Source organism: Uloborus diversus, chromosome 9 (genome assembly GCF_026930045.1).
Source record: "Uloborus diversus isolate 005 chromosome 9, Udiv.v.3.1, whole genome shotgun sequence".
In the NCBI taxonomy this organism is placed as follows: Eukaryota; Metazoa; Arthropoda; class Arachnida; order Araneae; family Uloboridae; genus Uloborus; species Uloborus diversus.
The window spans coordinates 53,751,096-53,776,971 of record NC_072739.1 but is presented as its reverse complement, the minus strand read 5'-3'; the positions used below and the strand labels follow the sequence as shown (position 1 = coordinate 53,776,971).

Sequence of the window (25,876 nt, the reverse complement as noted above, 5' to 3'; positions counted from 1 at the left end):
TTGTGTTTTGATTAAGTGTTTTAAGTTTGTGTAAATCATAGTTTTAGTTTAACCCGTAACAGGGGAGGTGAGAAAGAAAGACATAACAAGGGACGTAAGGTCTCAGAAACCGCTGTGATTAAAAAAAAAAAAAAAAAAAAACATGTGTAATTAAGATGCATTTCTTTAATTTCTCTCAGATGTTCATTGGATTTTCAATTAGTACGAAAAAAAATATTTTTGAAGTTTTAGTTGAAATACACCTTTTCTAAGGAAATTTTGCTAGAGCCATAACATAGTTCAAAGAAACCCCAAATGACTGTTATGACTGAAATTTATGTATCACAAATTTTTGTTTTATAAATTTAAAAATAAAATTAACAATTGATTATTATCCTAACCATAAAAAAAAATTCATGTAATAAAACTGAATAAAAAAATTAATACATGAACTTGATACTTTTTATTACAGGGATTAACAAATTTTTAAAACTGCACTGCCTGTACTGGCAATTTGTGAAAAAAAATTTACTTCTCCATAAACAGATGCAGCTTTCCTGTTAATATTTTTCTTTTTTTTTCTATAACTTAATTTAAACCAACAAATAACCCAAACTTGTATTTTTAATAGCTCTATTTTAAATCAATAACAATTATTATTAAGTATAAGAATAAAAATATGTAAGTAAGACCCATTGCTAAATATAATTGATAAAAAATTGTGCTTTGTTGTAATTTTTTTAAAGACTTAAATAAAAAGAAATCTCAAACATTTTATAATATCCAGAACTTACTTTTCGTAGCCTTTTTTTCTGAACTTGGAAAATCCAGTCGTTTCTTCTCATTATAAAAAAATATAAATGCAGGATTTTGTTTATTGCCATCTTTGAAGTGACAGCTACATAATCTTGAGTCGTGATTAGGCTCTCTATCAGTTCTCCTAAAAGAATAAATTTGAAAACAAGATCAGTATATAACCAAATTTAAAAATCATTCATACAAAATTATTAATCTATTTCATCCATAATCTAATTTTAGCCAGATAAACAGGATATAAATCTATATTTTGTTTCAGATTTTCTTACTTTTAATTTTAGCAAAATATGCTTATAAGAGCATAAATATGGAACAAAAAAAATTCCTACAGCAATAATAATAAACTTCCCCGTTTTAAGAACCCTTTTTTCATCCATACCCCGCTTAATCGCATACATATTCAAACTTTCTTGAGCGAATCTTAAATTCAAGTCGAATTTTCAGGAAGAAATCCCAGTTCACCCTTTGAAAGTAAAAGGTTACTCGCAACGAAGCACAAAATAGGGGCTAATATCTCAGTTGGCTTCTAGCTGTAAATCTCAGGTTGTAAAATGCATCAGGGGTTAGGTGTTTGGAGAATTGGACTACATGCACTGAGCGGGGATATAACACGTTTCTTTCATTGGCTCTAGTTACTTGGTCCTGTCCAGTCTCCTCTAATGCCTTGAAGAACGCCTGCTTTCTGTATAGAAAATTGGTTCCCAGGGCTATTTATGTTCTTGGAAGAGACAGTTGTTAGTGACATTATTAAACTTGCTTTGATGTTTGACGAGGTTGTAGCTGGAGAATACGGTAAGGCTTTTTCCGAAATCAGTTAACTGTTGATTTCCTGCTCTGCTTCCGATTGATTGTGAGGTAAAATGAACGAAAAAAGGAACGGCATAAGCTTATGTGTTCAGTTAAACGTTTTGGAAGCAATTGAAAATAGGAAAACACAGAGAGATAATTGCGAAAGAGTTTGGCATTTTTAAACTTGAGTTTAGAGAACAAACCAAAACACTGATAAAAAAATTTTCTTAGGAAGAAATGAAACTAAGTAAATATATATTTTTATGCATTCACATATGAAGTGCATGTAATTTTTTTATGATTTTCATAAAAATATTAAGTATTTTAATTTTGATGAAATTAATGTGCATTTTCAGTAAAGAAGTGTATTTTCAGTAAGGCCGAAATACATGAAATACACCGCCATATTTAAGTAACAAAGAATCATTTACCATTAATAATAATGAACATAAAACCAGAAAACTACTTCAAAAATATGTGTCTTGTGTAAGGAGGCCACCTGTATTTATATATGGTTATATATATATGTGCAGAGTACTGTAATTTTTCTCTTGATGCATAACAGTAAGTTGTTATTTAAATAAACAAATAATTCCTAAAAACTAATTCGGATGGTAGTCCGCTTATATTGAAGTTGTTCCTACATGCTTTTGCACACAGAAATAAGTTTTTGGTTCGCATTTTTAATTACCAGAGTTTAATATTAATTTTAAACACAAAATAAATTCGAAAAAAAAAAGACTATTCCACGTTTTACAAACGTACGTCGAAATTAATGACAAATAACATTTAAATTTACTAAAACTCAGTACAAGAAAACACGTATATACAAGCTTATCGAGACATGCAATACACACCTAGACATATTTGTCCATAATGCTTTTAACTTCTTATCCTTCGGAAATCTAAAAAAATAATATTGATTTTTTTACAGTTTGATGATTACAACAAGCTGCAAAACAAAGCACAATTTTCTTAAATATAATAGATCGGGATCCCTCACCCTTTTTCGTTATTCATTACTAACAAGCCAATTTTCCGTTAGTAGCTTCATTTTGTCAAGACGCCCAACATTAGCCGGTACAAAAAATTTTTAAGTGGTAGCTAACAGGCGTAATAAGGACATAGTTTGTTGATTTGGCGGTTATCAAATACTTAGAACTAACTTTTTTTTAAAAATAATTCTCATAATAATTATCTAAATTAGCCGGAAAAAAAAATTGTCCGACAAAATGCACGATTTAATCAAAGATGTCCCACTTTTGCAACATGTACTATTTACGAAGACATGAAATATAATTACTAACCAGCTGAATTTTTTTTGTCAGTTAGTTAATATTTATATAATTTAAGACACACATCGTCCTACAAATTGCGTGGTATGCTTTTCTGGTCCGACACTCCAAAGTTGTCAATACCACAGGACTATTTTTTTAGTAACCGTAGGACACTAATATCAAGTGATAGATTAGTGTGTTTTGTGCCCAAATAAAACAATGTCCTACGAGAAAACAGGTATATATATTAGGGTGGGTCGAAAAAAACTTTTTTTTTTAATTCGAAACGCTTTAGTGCGGAAAAGTTGCCAATTGCGATAAGAATTAAAAGCACACCAAATAGAACAAAATCGGATAACATCTTCCGGTCGCGCAACGAACTTGAATGTCATAAAAAACTGTTAAAATCGATCTATTTTGTAATTTTTTTTCTATCATTTAAATATTTAATAAAAAGCAAGCTTTAGTTTTCCATGTTTGGTTTAAGGTTTAAATAACTCAAATAAAATATAATTTAACCAATTATCAAATATTATCCGCTCGCACAACGTCTTAGAATAAGACAAAAATTCACCATATTCACTGTGTCAATTCAAAATTCAATGTGTGTGCAACTCTTCGCCCATTTTGCTGAAACAAAATGACCCAGAACTCACCACGTGGAGGTGGTTGCACTTCGAGTTCCACCCACACCCAACCCAACCAACCATCCAATAATTGAGTGTGGTATTTCTATATTTAACATTTAAACATTAACATTAAAGGCTGATTTTTTGGAGAAAATAGGCATAACTGATCTAGATTTTAGAGTTGCACGGATAAATCCATCTCTAGCTTCAAGCCCACATACTTTCTTCGAGGCTTCTGTAACAAGTTTGACGCATCTCTCAACAGCCTGGGTGTGACAGGGGAACTTTTGTATTTCTCTGATGGGCGTAGAATCAGAATTAATTAATGACTTAATGTCATCTTCATTAAGGTCACGTAGAATTGGAGGGGAATACAGCACACAAGAATTCCAATGAATAATTTCGGTGTAATCGGTTGCTTGGAAGTTAATAGTCGGTAGTACAAAATTTCTGACAATCTTCTTCTTCAGAACATTTTGTCTTGCTTTTAAAAGTCTTCTGTAACCCAGCTCGCGAATATGTTTTCTTTCATCCACTAGCATTGCTAACAGAAAACTTTCTGGATGTGCGAAAAATGCGTTTCGTTGTATGACTGGATCAACAACTTGCAGTAACTCTTTGGATAAATATCTTGATGTTTGAATCGCTTGGAAGACGTGTTTTGGTCCGTCAGTAAAATACTTGCTTTTTTTAACGGCGAACCACACAGGCATATATGATTTCAAGATGAAGCAAACTATTTCTTTTAAGTTTTCTGATGGCTCTGCAGAACTTATATACAACCTAAGGATTCTGTTGGCCACAGTTAGCCATCTGGAGTGGGACAACGGACCAGGAGTCCGATTTGCTAAATCTTCCGGACATTTTCCCTCGGTGATTGCATTTGCAATTTCTAACAAATACTGTTGGTCTTTACTTAAACTCTTTTTGTCTATATCAGGAATCAAACAGTCTATGGGTTCATAAAGGGCAATCGGAAGTTTTTCACAGCAAGTGAGTTGCTGTCCTATTTGTCCACTAAAAGATTTAGGTCCTGATGTTTGACCGTCAATATGTTGAAAAATGTGGCGAAAAGGAAGCTCATTAAAATGCAGAAGGCATATGCTCCATTGAACTGGACGTCCTATGAAGTTTTCTAGGCGAGAGATGACGCCAGTCTTCCAACCAGTATTGGTTACAGTGCCATCACAGCCTATTACTTCGAGCTTTTCTAATGGCATTGAAAGCTCAGACAAACAGCGAATAATGCTTTGCATTATATCATTCGATGAACTTGAGGAAGGAGATATATGTCCTATATAAGTTGATCCTGGTTCCATGATAAGAGAATAGTGTTCTTCTTTCAGCTCTCTACGAAATTGCTTCGCATTCAACTTTTCAAGAACCAAAGTATCATCTTTTCGTCCGTCAAAGAAAAGACCCCAACTTTCTTCAGGAGGTATAAATTCACTTAGTAAATCTGTTCTAATGCGACTTTTGTCTCTTCTTATTTTACACTTATCAACCACAAATGAAGAGTCAGTTTTAGTTATCATCCCGACGTCTTGAAGAACACTGGATGCTATGGCTGCTGTAGCTCGATCAGAAACTCCAAACCGATCGCTATTTAGTGCTGTTGCGCTGAGTTTAACTCTCATCTGCGATTTTGGCTTTGTAGTAGATGTACTTGGTAGTATGTATTCATCATCTGCACATGAGTCCTCACTGGAACTGTGTTTTTGCTCTTCAATTGTAGAATATTCGCCTATGTTAGAAATTTTATCTCCACTCACTACTCGTTTAAAATCGCGGGCGTTCCTCTCAGCCCTGATATTCAGTTGCTTTGTAACCTTCTTATCAATAGGTCCGATCATTCCGATATTGTAATGCCTTTGAAGATACATGAACTTCAACTCAAGAACAGGAATTTTCTTAGATTTCTCACAGGAGCATTGGATTGAAATTGCACATTGACATGCATCCGGTGTTTTTTTGCATGTACAGTTCACTGTCATTGTGCATTTACATGCAGAGACATCAAAAAGTGACTGAGCTTTCAATTTAAAATCTTCTAGTCTGGATTTAAATGCAGGCTTGTCTTTGTCACGCTTGTAAGACTTCATTAAGTTGGTATAGGAGTCGTGATACGCATTGATCATCTTTACAATTCGACAGTCAGATAATGCAGGAATCAATGCTTTATCATACAAACATTTCACGTGTCCCGCAACAGTAGAGGCTACTTTGGCGAAACTTACGCATTTGTTTTTTGTCACAAGTGATAAAATGTATCTCTCTTCAAAGCAGCACTTAAGAACACATTCGTATGTCGGCAGCTTATTTTGATTGAGACTTCGAGGCTCACCAAATATAGGGCAACAAAACTCTCGTCGGGAGTTTGCAATCACACTCCTAGTGAGTGTGAGTATATTTTGCGATTCATTCATTATTATGTAATAAAAATCTGCGAAGCAACACAATGTTTGATCTGAAAAACTCAGCGAAATGCTGTGAAGACGAAATTCGAAACGCTTTAATTCGAACGCTTTAGTGCGGAAAAGTTGCCAATTGCGATAAGAATTAAAAGCACACCAAATAGAACAAAATCGGATAACATCTTCCGGTCGCGCAACGAACTCAACGGTACGCAACGCTCACAGCGAAATGTGTGAGCAGGAACAGGCGATAGATGAGGGAGGGAAGGGCAGTGAAATCTACTTCATTCTAGTTTAAACCGGTTTCAACTACTTCAGTCTAGTTTTAACCGTTTAAATAGTGTTCGTGTTCGTTTAGTTCTAGAAAACGAATTCAGAGTTGCCCCTCAAAAAGTGAAGTCTTTGTAAAGATCACTTTTTTCTAAGATATTGCGCGAGCGGATAATATTTGTAAATTGGTTAAATTATAATTTATTTGAGTTATTTAAACCTTAATCCGAACGTGGAAAACTAAAGCTTGCTTTTTATTAAATTTTTAAATGATAGAAAAAAATGACAAAATAGATCGATTTTAGCAATTTTTTATGACATTCAAGTTTGTTGCGCGACCGGAAGATGTTATCCGATTTTGTTCTATTTGGTGTGCTTTTAATTCTTATCGCAATTGGCAACTTTTCCGCACTAAAGCGTTTCGAATTAAAAAAAAAAAGTTTTTTTCGACCCACCCTAATATATATCCCTAGTTCTACAATAATTGTTATTTTCGTTTTCCTATGTGAAACATAACGTAAAGTGAAAATATATTTATTGAAATAAATCAACTTTATTATCTCATATAAAAAAAAATACTTTTACACAAAAAATAAATTAATTTTCATCTGACTTATCAGACAAATATTTGTCATCATCACTGCTAGTATCACTCTCATCTTCATCAGTATCTTCTTTATTTTCTTCGTCTGTGATATCTAAATCTGTAATAACATGGAAAAATTGAGTCGCCGAATAATTAAAAAATAAATTTCAATATTATTAATAGGATACCTTGCAATTCAGAAGATAATTCTTCAAAGGGATGGGCTTTGAGGACCATCAAACCAATAATATTCATATTTTCCATCAATTTTTTTCCATCCATAATTTTCAGGAACTTTATCTGTGGGACACCGCATGTGTGCATTACACCCTACATTGCAGATGAATAAATACAGTTCTTTTAATTTGTTGGTGGCAAACTGAAAGGATCATATACCCTACGATATTTTTTTAATACTTCTTCATTCCCATTTTTTGATTTATAGCCTTTTTCAAATAGCTCACACCGTCCTTTGTTGATATCATTTTTTTGTTTTTAATGAGTACACTCTACATACATACTCTTCAATAATTCGAACTACTGCATTGGAACTTGTTAATGCTGTATGTTCACTTCGTAGGAGTTGAATAAAAGCCTCTTGAAGATTTTTATTTTTCTTTAAAATACTGAAAGGTCTTTTTTTTCCTTTACGAGAAAAAGCTGGATTGTAGTCATTTCCTGTAAAAATATGGTATATAGCAAGTGAACACGATAATTGATCTCCAAGCTTGGCATAAATTTCATTTATGTTCAAGTATAATTTCAAGTATAATTTCTTTTTATTTGTGCTTAAATTAATTATTACTTGTATTTCATCTTTTAAATACTTGAAGTTTGCCAACATTATTATTGATATATCAGAATCTGTACAATGCATCTGTACACGATAGTTACAATTGAATTGAAAAACGTGTTACACAATTTTGATGTCAGCTTCTTCATAATAACAAGAAAGATTATAATCAATAGTTCTTTTTATTTTATTATCACTAGACATCTCATAAGTGTAACATTGATCATAATTAAGTTTAACAGTATTTCCTTCAATCAATGTAAAAAATTCATCCGTTGTCCAATCTTCTGTCTCTGAAGACAGAAAAATGAAATATAACCATTCATCTTTTGTACATGTGTAAAATAAGCCATTTTCTTCAAGATAGACGATTATCGAAGAAATATTAATTATATTTGAAATTATAAAATTATTAAATATATTTACGTAATTCTGCATAAATTCTTCAAGTCAATTTACAATAAAAGTACCAAAAGGGAACCAAGAGCACAATCATTTTGAAAGATAATAGTCTATCTAAAGCTCCATAATGTAAGGAACAAATGTACAAATTTTCAACACATAGTTTAAGTGTTTTTAGTTAGAACCTCCTCCATTGCTCTAAATCACGAAAAGAACTGATTTTCCAGAAAATACATTTCAAGTATAAATATTCAATTGATTACATATTATTTGAAATCAACTGTTGTCAAACCCCCCTAGATTTATAATTCACTCCTTCTTTTTCTTGAAAATATGTATTTTTCCTCATTTTAGCAGCTCTTTGTTTTTACCTGGACAGTTTTGTTGTGGATAGTGATTGTCGTTTCGACTTCGAAATCCTCAGTTCATCTATTCCCTTCTAGTCTTCTAACAAATTATGCCCAGGCGTTATGCCTAGTTTTTTAATTACTGCTTTATGTCAAAGAAATCCATCATTAAATTGAATTATTGCCATCACACAGTTCCATGTAAATGGGCTTGGTTTTATTGATGATATGTGGAGATAATCTTTTGGATTTATCCACAATTTCTTTCCCCAAGTGCATCACCACGTTGATATTTGCACCAGCTGTGAAGACCCTCAGGGCACTGTACGTGCATTGGTTGCTTTGCAGTAGATCATGAGTAGAAAAACGCAGCCGTAACAGCTTTTTGCTTGTTCAAAAGGTTGCCCACATTGCTGCGAATTGCATTGCCATAATAATTCTGTAATTGGTCAAAAAATTTGTCCGTTAGCTTGCCTTTCCCACCTAATCCAAGGGTTTTAGCTTTTAATTTTCTCAGCCTTCTCCCAGCACATTTTTGAACATGCCCGATGCATTCAAGTTCAGTCACAGGATTATTTTTATAAATATTTTCAACAGTGAAAAACTTTTCTTCGAGTCCCCATCACCATAATAGTCGGTATAGCGAAATTCTCTTGTAGATTCCGAGCGCGTAAATACACGATATATGCGCCAAGTGGTTCCATGCTTCCTGCTGATCCAAAATGCTTTGAACAAACGTAGTTTTTTCTTCTGATATTGCAGTGCCAGCAATGTTGCGAGATCACTTTGGCATCCAATACCTTTTCAGTATCTATGGAAAGTACTTTGTCAAAGCCATTATAGGAAGAGTGTATTCATTTCTACCATGCAGCAATATCTGAAGATGACTGTTGTGCTATATTTTTCATCTCCTTCGCAGCTTCAATCATGGAGCTTTCGGACACGCTTCTGGCAGCTTCCATCACGCGCTCTTCAGTAGCTCTAAATGCTGCACTTGTCATAAACTAAGGAAGTTTTAACGTTGCACGGAGCTTCTTTCCGGCAGAATAACCTCTCCCAATCAGTCGCAAACCGTAAACAAACGAGTTATAAATTATGCCTTACCATTCTTTTTTGATGATGCAAATCCTTTCAATAAGTTACAATTTCTACGTTTTAAAGAAAAATGTGACAAAGACCAAAGATTGAGTCTTTTTCCAAAAACATTGAATTAGTCAAGCAAATAGGAGAGCACAAAAGCGATATAATGCTGATCAAAACATTTACAATCAAGACTCCGTAATAAAAATTACTTTTTTCGCTCTTCTTTTCACTACTCAACAATCGTTTGGCGCAGTATAGCCTACTAAGGCTCTTGAGCCAAAAAACTCAACCAAACCCACCAACCAACCTATCCTATATATCTCTTTTTTGGAAAAAGAGTGCCACAATACGATATAAAAAATATGAGGTTTTAGCGCAAGAAAGCATTAAAACAACACTTGTGTACCACTTCGTATCATATATTTCAATTCGCGCAGTTTGGCGCTATTAGTGCAGCGCTGTGAAAGTATAGCCTACTAAGGTTCTTGCGCAAAAAAAAAAAAAAAAAAAATCCTATCCATATTGAAACTTTTAGCTGGAATTACTTTTGTCCTCTTTCATTTCTATGCACTTATCTAGCATTTATGATGCACCGTTCTAAGAGTTCATCTGATGCAAGTCGCTTATATGCAACTGGTATTCTGTAATAAGTTGTCACTCCTTGAAAAAAAAAAAAAGATTGCTTGCCAACCTGCCATTGAGTGCTATATTTTCCATTTTAGTGTCACAGCAGCCATGTAACATGTCTACCTTCCTGTCATATATCAATTTGGGTTTTATAGCGATTTCATCTATCATTAGTAAGCCAAACTTCTCTTCTTCGTGTGTTAAAATTTTTAAATTCGTTGTGAAGACGTAATTGTATCAATGGTGTTATTCCAGTTTCTCCTTTAGAGTAGCCGAGATCAGTGTGGCTTTGTGAGGAAGAGCGAAAATGCCCTTATCTCTGAAACAATCCTATTCATTTGGAGAGCGTTTTCCCCACAAATCATAAAATATAAGAACTGTGCTATTCAAAGCCAACATTTTCTTTTCATAATTTAAAGAATTTTCTCCAATAGCATGATAGCAGACGTTTTTGTTTCCAGATTTTTCTTTTATTATTCTCTTCAGTTGAAGTTCTTCGATGGTTTTTTTTCTTCTGATTCTAAGGCAAAAATCTTTTTAACCAAATTCTTAATTTTATTCTGCAATTTATTAATTACATTTTCAATGCTTTCAATCTTTTATGAAGTTTTCTTGAAGAGGGAACTCCTCCTTTTCTTTTGGTGTCCGTATCAGAGATTAAGGACTAGTTCCTGAGATACTTCAGGATCGCGTGTTTCAGAATGTTTCGTTCGTTCCATACTTCGTTTTTTAACTTAAACATTCACATATTCTAGAAGCTGGAAGCTTAGGGTTTTTAGAGGGCTGTGGTAATTTATGAGCTGAGTAGCCTGGAAAAAGGGTTGGAATTACACCTGAAAGCAATATTTTTCTATTGGTGATGCTTTTGCTAAAATCAGCACCTGAAATTTTTCTTCACAAACGCATGAATAATCAGTGGGTAACCAAACACTTTCATGCTTCTTTCCTCACTGTATATAGCCTTTTGCCACGCTCCTTTGATTTAGTTATTTGATGGAAGTTCAAAAAATTTGGTTTTTAAAGATACCCCTTGTGTGGCTTTATTAAAGGGTACATAGCAGTCCTATACATTTTATATTCAATTCAAGCAAATATTTATATGGACATAACTAAAAAGATGACATTTTGCTTTGACGTCTATGAAAAAATCTTAAAATAAAATTTTAAGTACCAATTAAATTCAAACAGACAAAAATCTTAGTTCAGTTTTTTTTTTTCAATTACAATAGATTCGAAATGGCGCTTGAAAACCCTATATTATCAAATCAGAATACCAGAATCAATAATTATTTGATCCGCGATATATTTTGCTTGTTTAATCAGGGCAGTGATCTATGGCCAAAAAAATCCTTCTACACATTCACCATCCTTATCCACATTGCGCAAGACTATGACAAGTTGATCCACATGGCAAATGTTAGGTGTAGAATCAGCAATTACACCGAACTATCTTGTTCTCTTCGCATATAGTACTACAGATTTACTCGCAGATATTATTTCTACACGCACTTTATTGGAAATAACTTCAATTAGCTCTGTCACAATGGTTGATGATAAAGAATTCACACGAACTTTACCTTTATTCCCATTTGATCGCATATGCTCCGCTAAAAATGGATCATAGTAACTTAACAGCTCTATGCGTCCAAGAAAATCACCTTTCTGTAACGAACCAAAAGTCTCATTATCTGCAAAGCATGCAGCCCCACGTTGCGAAATGAACTAAACAGCCCTAACAATTAGCTCATTACGGCATCCAGATATTGAATTTTTATTCCTGCTTCCAGTTCTGTTAGGGCTATTCCAGACTGCCCCAAACAAAGGTGAAAGAAAAGTCTCTGGATGCAGTACCTGTCTGGTATTTTCTTTCCAGCAGCAATGTTTGAACTAAAAATTCATTCATTTTTTTTTTTAAATTTCTTTTCCTTCGTCTTTTTATTTTTCTAATGCTGGAAATTATAAAAAAATATTACTGGAATAATCTTAAATTACCAGATCCATTTAACTTTCAATGTGTTTTTGTTAGCATTTTGAGGCTGAATTTTAAAAAAATTTTATATTAGCTTTTATAAATAGTAATAATACTTTATTTTTCATATGAAAATTGTCTACTATTTTACAGAATACATATATTTTTTAATGTGAAAAGTGTTTGTTTTTTTATAGTATTTTATTTTGCATGTGAACATTTTCTATGTTTTTATTTTCATAATTGGATTTGCCCAATTTCCAAATATTGAGGAAGTTACATATTTATGATGACATAACTTCCTCAACACTGCGCATATCTTCTGAAGCAGTGTCAGTTGATTCGGGATCAAAATTAATTACAAAGTTCTCAACTGTAGAGTCACTCATTCCATCAAGCTCCCACATTAGCTCTTCTTCCTTTATAATGTGGCTAACACAGTTCTTCCAGGTTTCAGCAGAGACAGTTTTAATGGCTTCTTTTGTGAGCTCTTCTACTTCTTTTTCTTTAAATGTCTTATTTTCTGCTGCCACCTTACCTTTCACTACACTCCATATATTTTCAATTGGCTTTAGTTCACAGTGGTAAGGTGGCAGTCTCAAAACCGTGTGTCCATGAAATGCCACTAACTTATCTACTCGGTATTCTTCATAAATGCTACGGACATTAGATACTAGATTTAAAAGTTCAACTTTTAGCATGTCCGAGTTCCAGGTGATATTTTTAGATGTTAGCCAACGCCTAATATCATCTTTTTTGGTGGCGGTATTAGGGATGGTTTCCACATAAACACTGTGGTAGGAAGCATTGTCCATTACTATAACACTGTTGGGGTTTAGATGAGGCAGCAATTTATTTTTAGACCATTTTTCATAATAGTCTCCATTCATTTCCTCGTGGCTTTTCGTGGGCATCCCCTTTGCTTTTTTTTTGCCTTAAATATGTCCTCTGCTTCTTTCACGAACCCTTTCTCACTTCCAGCATGAGTGATGATAAGACCGGATCCCTTTCCCGTTGGGGCTTTCAATCCAATTGAAAGGCCAGACAGAAACGCCTCTTTTGACCTCTTGATAAAAGTGTCCTGCCACACTGTTTGTTTTGTGTGGCCAAATCTAGTGCATGCAATTATTTTTTTAACTCTTAATTTGAAATTTAAGAATTTTAATGTATATTTTAGAGTATCTGGAAAAAAACTTAACAAAATGAAAAAACATTTTTATTTTTGAAATTAATTCAATGTTTTTTTTTTCATTTTGTTATTAATCGAGACAGGGCCGTCGCTAGCTAAAATATTGGAGGGGGGAGGGGTGTTCAAGATCGGCGGCCTCCGTCGGCCTTTGAAAGGGATTCATTGGCAATTTTGTAGAGTCAAGCCATTTCTTCATGGTGAAAAAATGACGTGATAGCAATTTAAACTATTTTCTGAAGTTGCTTTCCTCCGCTTCTTCTACGCGAAACACAAGTCCTTGTCATGCTTATTAAAGCATTTGTCATTTTCTACTTGGATTAGATTGGCTCGATTTTTCTTATTGAGAAGAATATCCACTGAATTGCTGGGATGAGCAGAATCGGAAAGTGCAGCTTTATGAGAATCAGAAGAAAAATAAAGAGCCAACTTTCCTTATTTCTTTTCTCTAGCGCTCTTCATCTTATCCGAGCGGTTTACTCCCTTGTTCCGAGTTGTTCCTTCCCACACCAAGAACAAAGCAACTAACAAAGCAGATTGCTGCATCTTTTGCTTAGATGTACTCCAGATGGGGATATTCAGCGTATCATCTTGCTGAGAAACAATTTTGCTTTCCTGGAGCAATATCAGAGTTTATGCGAAAACACGGTAATTTTGGCTGATGAGGGCCCATCTGAATTAAAAAGCGTCGCTCGTTGTCAAATAAATTTGCATTTCTTTTCCAGGATCCGCTTCCACTAGCTCGTTTCTTTCGTTACATCCTTGTATATTATTTCTGCAGCCTGTTTTTGGTTTCTACGCGAGATTTTCTTCAATTCTTGATCGATTTCTTTGATTTATACCTTATTTTGAAGCTTATCGTGCAGGCTACTGACGAAAAATAGACCCACGGTCTAAAAATTGTTTTTTTTTTCTGTCAAAAAAACCTGTTTTAAAGAATCAAAATGACGTTTACGGTTAAATTTATAAATTTAACTTGCACCGTAACCGGCAGAGCTGAATAGTTTGATTGGCAGAGCGTTCGACTGGTAACCAGGAGAATGCGTGTTCGGACCCATGTCCAGACAATCTGCATCAAAAAAAAAAAAAAAAAGAGAAATATCGCGCATTACACACACTTAATAACAATGAATAACAAATTTGAAGGAATAGATGAGATGGAAACGCTCTTAGCCGTTATGGAAACTTGATGCAACATAGAGATAAATTGATTCTTAATTGTAAGGCTTTTTTTTTTTTTTGGTTTTTAAAGTTTTGACTCCGGTAAGAAAATTAAACCATTATGTAAGCGAAAATATAAGTATCAGGTTTAAGATTTCAGACTACAATGGAATTGTTTTTTGTTCAAAAAATAAATGATCAAATAAATAAATAAATCGTATATTGAAATATAGATTCTTCTTATGAGTTTTTGACTCTATACAAATAAAAAAATTACTACTTCAATTTGAAGGGTGAAATATATATTTTTTCTTTTTTTTTTTGCAAAAAAACAGCCTATCACATTTTTACTACATTCGAAAAGCTGCGCATAAAAAATAAATTAGTTAAATTATTTTGTATCTTAACCGTGCAGTTAAATGATGAACACGTGCTTCCATCTATGCCATAACGGTTCAAGCAGCCTGCGATAACAAATTGAAAAAAATTTTCAAAATAAAAACACATCTCTTCAATATCTTATCTTATATATTATTTCAGTGGATTATTTTTCTGTCAGTATGCGAGATCTTTCTTACCTGCAGCCTGTAGTTTTTATGCAAATTTTTTTAAAAGCAAAGTTCTAATACAATTTTCCAATTGTTTTCGTCGCTTTCGGCAAGGAAAAAAAAATTAAAATCAACCTGCGTGTGTGTGTGTGTGTGTTTTTTTTAAATTTTAATAAAGATTAAAAGCATTGGACTTAACTGTTCTGGTAAATTGATAAGTTTTTTTCGGTAGAGCGTTCGGCTATAAACTATCTGAACTTCGGGCAAGCTCGGGCTGTCCGACATAATAGCAAATTTACATTAATATTACGCATTATATGTTCTCATAACATACAACAGATAACCCACATAATAAAATAAATGCAGTGGGAATGCTACTTGGTGTTTTGACTCCTTTATGCAGGCTAGTTATCATTCAGATAAGTTAACTGTTAATCGAGGGGTGTTCTTCCTCTTTTTTAAAGCTTTGACTCTGTCCAGATCACTAAGCATAATGTAAGCATAAAAAAATATTAGATTTACCTCAAGGGAATCCTTTTTGTGCAGAAAAACATTTTCATTGTAGACTGAAATGTAGATTTTTCTAATAGCAGTGTTCGACCTTTTGTACAAATGAAAAAATACTACGCCAAATTGAAACTACGAGTTTCATCCAGTAAACCCATAATTATTTATTCGAATACGATATAAAACATTAAAATTATTATCAACTTCATTAGTAAGAAATCATTTTCTACTCCGCTGCTTTCGGCTGAAGAAAAAGAAGAAAATACATTTTGTCTACATTCGAAAAATTACTCTTAAAAAACGGACTCAGTTCAACTGGTTTTGAATTTTAAGTGTTCGATTACAAGAGAAACATATGCGGGCATTTAAGCTGTAACGGTTAAAGCAGCCTGCTATGGGAAATTGTTCAATATTCTAAAATAAAAACACTTATTTTCAATCGAATTTATTACTTCAATCAAATTCCATGTTTTACGAATAATTTGAAATCTTATCATGCTGGCTAATGACAAAACATAGACGCATGTCCTTATTTTCTTTCGGAAAAAATCTTTTTTTGCTGTTTTTTTATTACGCATTCCTTTAATGAATAGCATTCAAAAAGGAAGGCGCAGTTGCCAGGTTTATTGGAGTGTCGTGCTGTTAATCAGAGTGGCGCCAGTTCGAGTCCGTGCCAATAAATATATTTTTAATGTTTCTTTTTTTTTCCGTCAGATGCTCACATGTGTAGGACTGTATTTGCCACAACCTGTTTATAATATGCAAAATTACTGCTTTTTCACGAGTCACTCATCCACACTTTTAATGATATTTATGTTTGCATTGAAAATCCGTACAACCAAAAGTTGAGCGATGATCAAATTATCACAACGTTGTATTTAAGGAGGTTTTGTTACTGGTATCTTCAAATTATATTCCTTTTATTGTGTGCTTACATTTTTTTCATTTACTTTTTTCGGTTCTTCTTCATAATGTTCTTTCTTAGAAATTTTTAAAGAGCGAAATGCCTTATGAAACGATTCGAAGCACAGTGCTGAGTTCCGCACGGGTCAACTAGTTCAGAAATATTTCCGCCTTCATGCAGCTGTTCAAACGCTTTATGACTGCTTTTTAGTAAATGAGTGCTAATTTCATTGATGTTTTTTTGAGAAATCAATTATTTCTATTAGAAGAGAAGTTGGATTAAAAGCTTCATGTGACACTATTTTCCGGTGTAAGTTCCTACAATCATCCAGAAAAAATAAGTGAGCCAACTGACCAGCACAATAAGTCCAAGATACATCATCTTTTTTTTATATCTTCTTTTGATTTGATTTTTTTAAATTCCTGATTAAGTTTTGGATTCACAGGACTTTCAAGAGGAACGAATGTCTCATCACTTCCTTCAGTTAAAGTTTTTTCCATAGAATTACTACTAAGACTATCAGAAGTCCAAGATACAGTATCGTCTTTATTGTTGAAACATCAGAGGCATCATGTTGAATTAGATATGATGATTCATGATGTGTTTGCCTAGTCATAATATGGCGTTGTGTTTTTGTCCTCACAGGGTTCGTATGCTCCTTATAAACTCTTGCTTTTAAAAAAAGGGCTAAAAGAAAATAAATTCTTTATTTTCTTTTCTTAAAAACTCGTGAATTTTGCTATCATCTCGTTACAAACTTCTCATTTTTTTTAATTCTACACGACCTTAAAGATTAGATATTACGTTATACCGAGTTTTACCGGAACTCCGCTTTTTTTCGTCTGTTAATACCGGAAATACGATTTTTTTTCGTTTGACTATTTTCTTCCCCACACCCGATCCCCCCCCCCCAAATCTGACGATTATGTCGATAATTATTAAAAACACAACATCTTGTAGGCTTGTTTAAGTGCCATTCTAATTTTTTTTTTTGCTTTAATAAACTCTTTTATTTGCTGTTTTCAGATTTTTGACGCTTTCATTTGGATTAAAGCCATCGCTTTGCATTCGATATGAGAATTGAATTTTTCTGATTTTTGATGCTCATTATGCTTTTTTGAAGATCAAATAAATGAATTTTCTTTTTATTCGTATAAAAAACCGTTCTTGATTAAACAAAACTAAAATCTAACTTTAAAGTTAAAACTTTCAAGCCAAATTCTGTGTCCTTTAAGAGAGTCAAAAAGTTTAAATTTAAATCGCTGGTTTAATTTGATATTTTCTTAAATTACGTCGATTGTTATTAACAATACGTTTATTGTAGAGCTCTAAAATGTAATTCAAGAATAATGTACTTAAATAAATTCTTTTATGTGCCGTTCTTTGCGATTTTCACAGTGAACGTGTTAAAAATGTAATCTGTTTGCATCCGCCATGGGTATAAGATTTTTTTCATTTATGATGCTTACTATGCCTTGTGAGGAGACAAAGAAATTAGGTTCATTTGTATTTTTATTAAAATTATTAAATGAAAAAGTTTTCAACGAAATTCATGCTCTAGAGTTAATCTCATGCTTTAAGAGTGTCAAATGTCAGAAAGTTAAGTACGGAATCGCTGGCTGAAATTAATTTTTGTTTCAATTTCTTTATGTGTCTTAATACATGCGTAACATCTGTAGTTGGCAGGGTTTGTAATTTTTTTTAATAAAAAAAAAAAAAAAAAATCTGACTTTATTTTTTAGGTTAAATTTTTTTTTAATTTTTAAAATTTGTAGATGTTATGTTTACTCAAGTTAAGTAATTAATAAGTTTTATACAGTAGATGAAGGAGCAACTTAATTAGCTAAACAGTGTTACCACTATTTCCTAGAATTATAATTTTCATACTTTTTAAAAGATAAATTCTTAAAATTTGCCAGTTTTCTGTGTTTGTCAGCCTACAGTCACACAAAAGTTTTGAAATGAGCCACAAAATTTAGATCTATTTTGAAAGCTAAAATAATTTGTACAATTTTTAAAAAAGGATCTCTCTAATATTTAAATTGAATTTTCTATATTTCAATCTCATATGAGTAACATTATGTTTCTATGCCAAAATCAAGCACAAGCTTCGCCAAAAATTGCTTGTTGTATTTGAAGTTTGCCCTTTTAGATCCTGTAAATATATCAATTATCTGACAGTTGGAAGTTATTTTGGTCTCTGCTACTTTCAGTCGACTTTTTATAGTTCTTATTTTAGCAATTATTTTATTTATTTATTTTTTTAAATCTTATTTTGGTTAGGAAATAGTACCTGTTTTGTTTCCGAGATAATACTAATTTTCAATAAATATCGCTTATTTTATTTATTCATTTTCAAAATAAAACATATTTCAGTGGCTCTCCCCCCCCCCCAAAAAAAAAAGTTCAGTTAAAGATCTAGTTTTTAGAAATATAATTTTTAAAAAATATGTTTTTTTGACCAATTTTACTCATCTGAAAGGCCTTTGTCACCTTAAAAGCAAATTCTTTTTATTCTGATAGCTTGTGAAACAATATTACTAAAAACCTTTTTACTTAAGCAGGATGTAGGCTGTTAACTTTGAAATTAGATTCAATCTTTTTTATCATAGATTGTAGCGTAGCAATTTGAATCAATTTGTTAATATCCTTATCATACAAATTGATTAGTCCTTCAAATTTAATTAAATCTGATCAGATCTTTTTATTAATATTCAGCGCGTTGCTAAAGTCGTAGAAGTAAAACATAAGACTCGAGATAGAAATACTGGAAAAGAGGTCTTTAAAATCAAAAGCATAAATGCAATCAATTTTTTTTCCAGAAAATCCAAAACATGTTTATTATTTTTAATAATCCAAGTGAGGTTATCATCCAGAACCGCATTAAAAATTATATTCAACAAATTAACAAAAATTTTGCCAGAAGAATTCATATATGAGGTGGAACCACAGGCAATATACCGGAATTATGCAGGATTTTCGTGAAATTTAGGTTAAATAATAATATACAGTCAAGTGCGCATACTTGGACAGTTTTGAACTTTTACCTTTAGTAGCAAATTTATCATACGTTTTAAATTCGAACGAAGGACCTATTTTTATGATGTGCCTTAGTACTTCTCCTAAGGACAAGGAATAGATGTATAGATATGTCCGCTTTAGTTATGTGATTACCTTCGGATTATTTTTCGTCAAAAATATGAATTTGTGACTAAAGAATCACGATTTTAATTAAAATGGGACATTAAACTGATAGTTTAAGCGTTATTTCGGCAAACCTTTCACAAACTTTAAAAATTTTGGCAGTTTTTAGTAAAACTATAGTGAAAATTGCAGCTGCGGCAAACCTTCTACTTAAATTTCTATTCAATAAATTTCAAAAATATTTATTCAGTACATCAATATCATCTTTATCTGTATTATAAACTAAAAGATTTTCAATATTACAAAACGTTTTTAAAAAACTCAAATTTTCTGCCAAAACTTAATTTAAAAAGCAAACCTTATACCCCCCCCCCTCAAAAAAAAAAAAAAAAAAACATTCCTAGAGCTCATAAAACAGAAAGGGCAGAATAAAACATTTTCCCTAAGTTTCAAAAACAAATCTCTAATAGATATTTGGTACTAATGTTATTTTGCAAAGCACAATAACGCAAAACAAAGATTCCTAGAAAAAAAGTTTCAAGTTTTTAATACATTATTTGAATAATTCTAACAATTCTGCTTTATTGAAATTCACCATATTTATAGGTCAAACCCTCTTTATCTTAATTTTTCACGAATTTTGCTTTTTTTTTAGCTTTGAATTTTTTTCTGGAAAGTTTTGTGGATGATAATAACTGTCGTTTGTATTTTGCATTCGCTCATTGTCAATTTCCATGTAATCAGTTAGTGTACATCAATTGTTATGCCTAGATGTTCAAACACAAGTCCTAAAAATCCAAGTTTAAATAATAGTGCAGTTATTTTAGCACCTAAAAACGAAGTTTTCTGCTGAACAAAGCTTTCTTTCGGTAAAATAGACCATAAGATGTTGTTGAAACTCTCGTTATTACTCTGCGTCTTTTCATGCCGGCATTTTTCTAGCAACATTTTATTGCAAAATTCCATGTAAGTTTATTCGACCGCTTTAATTACAGAATCAGGAAGTCCAGGTGATCTTTCCACATATTTAGCACCTATGCTCAGTGCTCGCTGATGTTGACACCACGTACCTTACTGGACACCGCCGATGCATGGGGTTTTGACTGCTAGAACAACAGTGGGAAAAAGCAGCTATTACAGCAGATTGCATGCTATCAAGGTTTCCAACGTTGCTACGAATAGCAATGCCGTAATAGTTTTGTAATTTGAAAAGCGTTTTTTCTTACAAAATCAGAACAACTTTGTGAAACTATGCAATCAAGTATTAAAATATCGGAGACTAGAATGGCATATTAAGAGCTTTAAATAATTTTAAACGTGATAGAACTCCGGATAATAATAAAATGAGTCTGAAACTACTTGCAAAGTACTTTTATTTTATTTTTTATCTATTATATTAGCTATGAATTTTCTGAATGGTGAGAATGCTTATATTTTCATTTAATTACCAGCTTTAACTATCCTAGTCAGCCTTAGTTTTAAATTCCCGTTTTCCGATTGTAGTACTTCTATTGACCTCCTAATGGTAGTAGTTGGAGGGGGGTGCACTCACCTCAATGTGAAAGGGGGCACAGAGCCGAAAAGGTTAAGAACTCCTGCTATAGAACCCTTCAAACGTTTAAAACACTGCGTGTTTTTCCGCACCGAACGGCGTGTTTGTCCGCACCAAACTGCATGTTTTCCGCAATGCGTAATTTTCAGCATTACAGATACTTGACACAATACTTGCTACATAAAGAAACGGAATATTTGCAATCTGTTCAAATGCATTCCTTATGCATGAAGTTTCTAGCCAAGGATCAAGGTTTGAAAAAGCCCAGACCACCTGAGTTTTTGATGGAAGTGTAATATCTTACAAGAAACCTTTTGGTTTCAGCTTCTATTTGAACACCCAAACAGCTGTTTGGCTTTTTTATATTTTATAGCTATGTGGCATATACAAATACATATGTTACATATAAAAATTTTCATATTATTCTTCATAATTCATGAATTTCATTTTATAAAGCTATATGTATTGAAATCATACATTTTACTCGAATGTAATGTTATGAATTGTTTTTCTTCTAAAAGTGACTATTTAAGAAATCAACATATACCTTATTTAGAGACAAATTGTCCGAACCGTAAAATGGATATGTTCCAAATGAGTCAAAGTTATAAAATAAGCACATCAACTCTTAGCAAAGAACATACAAAGCTGTTAAAATGTTACCGCTTGTTCAAATATACATTTTAAACAGGTAATTATTTTGAAGGAATTATAAAATAAGCTTTTATAAACTTCGGTTGCAACTTTAAGATCTACCTTTCCCAAGGCTATGTTTGGAAGTTTATAATTCTTTGGGTGCCTTTTTTACTCGTTAGAGATTTAGCAACGTTTTCTAGCATTAAAATTAGAAATTTCTCTGTTCTAATTTTTACAACACCGCTATTGTTGCAAGAGCATTGAAGTTTTACCTGAAAAACATTGGTATGGTCATGAGACTCTAACTCTGTGTATAGCACAATGTTTTACTGCACTGCTTATGAATCTTTCAACAGTATTAATAAGGTTTAAAATAGTTTCACTTGGATACTTGAGGTTACCCAGACACGGATCCAGAGGGAGGCCGCCAGATCTCTTTAGAGAAGAAAGTGTTATCATTCACTCCACACAGGTTTTTTATTTTTTCATAAGCTATCCTCACTAATATCATGCAATCAAGTATCAGGGCTAAAGTAACTCTTCGCATGGTGACAGGTGAATCTAAAATGATGGAAGGAACAATAATGAGATCTTCGAACGCGAATTTTAATTATCATGAAATATATCTTTTGAGAAAATATAATGCAGTATTCACGTATTGAGATTGAAAAATATTCACTAAAATGTTATAGAATGTAAAGGCTGTTAAGACAATATTAAATTAGATAATGTGAATGTTTACTTAGCTCTTCATTAATATCATTGAACATTCAATATAGTTCATTGACTTGAATCAGAATGATATTCCGAGAAAGAGAGAGAGCAATAGGATTAGCTTGTTTCAGATACAATTTTTTGTACTACTTCCGAGGTTAACAACTTTTAATGCTGCTTTTAGATTAAATTTTTATTTGTCACTGATATTATATTCTTGTTTAATATCATTTATGTTATACGTATAATAATTGAAAAACCATCAAAATTAAAGGAACAGTTTATAATAAGTATTTTAGACTCCTTGAAGGTTTTTATGGCAATATTATTTAACTTACTTAAATAAGAATTTTAAATATCAAGAATTCTTGAGATAAACCTGATTTTCGAATTTTTTCATTAAAAGACTATAATAGTTCAATGCAATCAGATGAAGCATTATTTACCTTCAATACGCATGTAAACAATTTATTCAGCTGATGTAGCTGGTATATATAATGAAAAACCTACCGGTAATTTCTTCCTTCAGTATTCCCATGACTTTTGAAGGAAGTGGGCAATTTTCTTTTAGTGTTAGTGGACTTACCAACTGTATTATTGAGGTTGAATTTGCTTCATTTCTTTGTTAGCTGCTACCGGTGCTTCTATGAACTGATAAATAAATGGTGCCAGTTTTCAGTGTCATCTCTACTGCATAAAGACAAGAGCGAGTCCATAGCATCGTTTGCCTGAGGTTACTGAAATTTTTTTCAGTATCATCACTTGATAGTTTTTTAGTTAAGACATAGTGAAATCCATTTTTCAATAACTATTTAATGCAATGAATAGTTGATAAGGTCATAAATTTTTGTGCTTGAAACGTAGATATTTACATAAGGTATTTACAAAACGACGGTTGAGACCCAGCAGAGGAAAGAAATGACGATTAGCTGACGTTGTTTTTCTCGTTGGTGTCCTCGTACCTACACCGAGGCGTCACCTAGCAAGCATTGGTGGCGCCACACCACCCTCCTTGGCAGTGGACTACACAGGCATGGAAAATGTCCCGGAAACAGACACGACGTCAAGAACTGGTGATTACTTGTGACTGCCATGCAGCAGGTGTACTTTTGCTGTGGTCATCCAAGGTGTTGGCAGGTTTCACCATGTCCTGACTCACAGGATTTATCAGGACCCTCCATCCAAAAAAGTTCTCCTTCCCTTCAAGAGATCGGTTTTATTTTCTCTTATTTAGCGTGCCGTCCTTGTGTGTGTGTTTTTGTTTCTTGTTTGTTTTATTATATGTGTTTTAATTAGAATCCAAATTATTTCTTTGCGAAATTTTAAATTTGTATCAACAAACCAGAAAAATTCACTGTTTATTTCCGCGAAAACTCGTCAAAATTCTTGAGGTTTTATGCTCTCTACTCTCAGTAAAATTTCCTTTTTGAGCCCTGTTTATACTTATCGTCAATCGTATGGCGCAGTTTAGCCTATTAGGGCTCTTGCGCCTATAAACTCAACAGAACCAACCAACCAGACTCACTCTTGTGTCCTTGGTGCCGATTTTGATGACAGTTTTTCCTTGTGGGGCGTAACCTGGCCACACGATTCCAAAGTCTGTCCGCAAGCGAAGAGGGGTCAGTGGGGTGCGCCTCAGTCGATATCAGAGCTGCCCTGGTAAGAGAAGAGGCTCCCCTTATACCAATTGAGCAGGGGACGCGTCCTATTCTTTTTATAGCATTTTATAATCCAAGGACTGCTTCTAGCCAGGAAAAGTCGAGAGTGGCACATCAGGGACGCTCTGAACTGCCGGTGAAATTTCTTAACCATGCCACTTGCACAAGAGTGATAAGTCGTGCTTCGATAGCGTTTGGTTAGGGAGAACGGCTTGCGACTTAGCGGGCGTTGGTGGTGCCACACCCTCTTTGATATATTAGTCACAGCTAACTAAAGTTAATTGATATAGGAATTCCATTAGCAACAAGTCTAACCGTTTATTTGTCTGAAAACAAGGCCAACAAGGAATCTTTACTTCTGTAATGATTATAGGTCTTAGTGTTATTGTGTATGTCAAACCAACGTTTGAATTTTTTCATGAAATGTATGGTAGTTGCCAAGCTATCGTAGTCATAGGTGGCATAAGAAACAACCTTTGCCATTGTTTCCAAATCAGCCGTCACATTGCTGAAAAATACTTCCACCTCTCTCTTTATATTTATTTTTTTTAAACTGTTTGGAAAGAATGTTTGCAACGCATAGAGCGAACTGGTTTTACAACTGTCTTGTGTTGCAGTCAGTACAGAGTCTTTAAGTGTGTCGCACTTATAGTTCTGCCTTTATCCTGTTTTAAATATGAAAACTGAGATCTGACATTTTTAATAATGTGGCAAGAATCAAAATTTAGAAAAGTGGTCTACGGGGGTCATAAGGGTGTGAAATCATATGTTTTGCAGAACCTTCAAACAACGGATTAAAGAAAACAACATTCAGTTTTAAATTGTCTGTTTTAAGTCTTTTAACCTTGCCTTTTCTGCATTTTCGATGACAGCAATTATCATTCCATAAAACTCACTGCCAGTCAGCCTATTTGTGAAAAAAAAATGGTATTGGTTAAATGAATTAATTTACCAACGTTTTGATGCACAGTCAATCGTAGAAATTATGTTAACTTTGCTGCTTTGGAAAATAAAGTCTTTCGTATTTTTCATAGGGAAGTAAGTCGTCGGGCTTCGTAATGGCGTTATGTGTTCTAAAATCTACACAAAGTCTAAGAGAGCCATCCTTATCTGATTCACTATCATTCAATTTTCAAGCACAAAAGGTTGCCATTCGTTATATGCAACTGGTATTCTGTAATTAGTTGTCACTCCTTTAAAAAAAAAAAAAAAAAAAAAAAAAAAAAAAAAAAAAAAAAAAAAAAAAAAAAGCTTGCCAACCTGCCATTGAGTGCTATATTTTCCATTTTATTTTCTAAGCAGCCATGTAACATGTCTACCTTCCTGTCATATATCAATTTGGGTTTTATAGCGATTTCATCTATCATTAGTAAGCTAAACTTCTCTTCTTCGTGTGTTAAAATTTTTAAATTCGTTGTGAAGACGTAATTGTATCAATGGTGTTATTCCAGTTTCTCCTTTAGAGTAGCCGAGATCAGTGTGGCTTTGTGAGGAAGAGCGAAAATGCCCTTATCTCTGAAACGATCCTATTCATTTGGAGAGCGTTTTCCCCACAAATCGTAAAATATAAGAACTGTGCTATTCAAAGCCAACATTTTCATTCCATAATTTAAAGAATTTTCTCCAATAGCATGATAGCAGACGTTTTTGTTTCCAGATTTTTCTTTTATTATTCTCTTCAGTTGAAGTTCTTCGATGGTTTTTTTTTTCTTCTGATTATAAGGCAAAAATCTTTTTAATCAAATTCTTAATTTTATTCTGCAATTTATTTATTACATTTTCAATGCTTTCAATCTTTTATGAAGTTTTCTTGCAGAGGGATCTCCTCCTTTTCTTTTAGTGTCGTATCAGAGATTAAGGACTAGTTCCTCAGATACTTCAGGAT

At 33.0% G+C, this 25,876-nt stretch overlaps 1 protein-coding gene across 1 annotated transcript; it reads right to left on the bottom strand.

Moving 5' to 3' along the window:
- Window positions 1-12,265: 12,265 nt before the first annotated feature.
- On the bottom strand, window positions 12,266-12,796 carry LOC129230218 (uncharacterized). The gene has a single exon (XM_054864619.1). It carries the CDS (start codon window positions 12,794-12,796, stop codon window positions 12,266-12,268), a length of 531 nt encoding a protein of 176 aa, XP_054720594.1.
- Window positions 12,797-25,876: the final 13,080 nt, after the last annotated feature.

Bases quoted from the DNA above. Each gene is read 5' to 3' on its own strand.
- LOC129230218 (XM_054864619.1), bottom strand. From the start codon at position 12,796: ATGGACAATGCTTCCTACCACAGTGTTTATGTGGAAACCATCCCTAAT.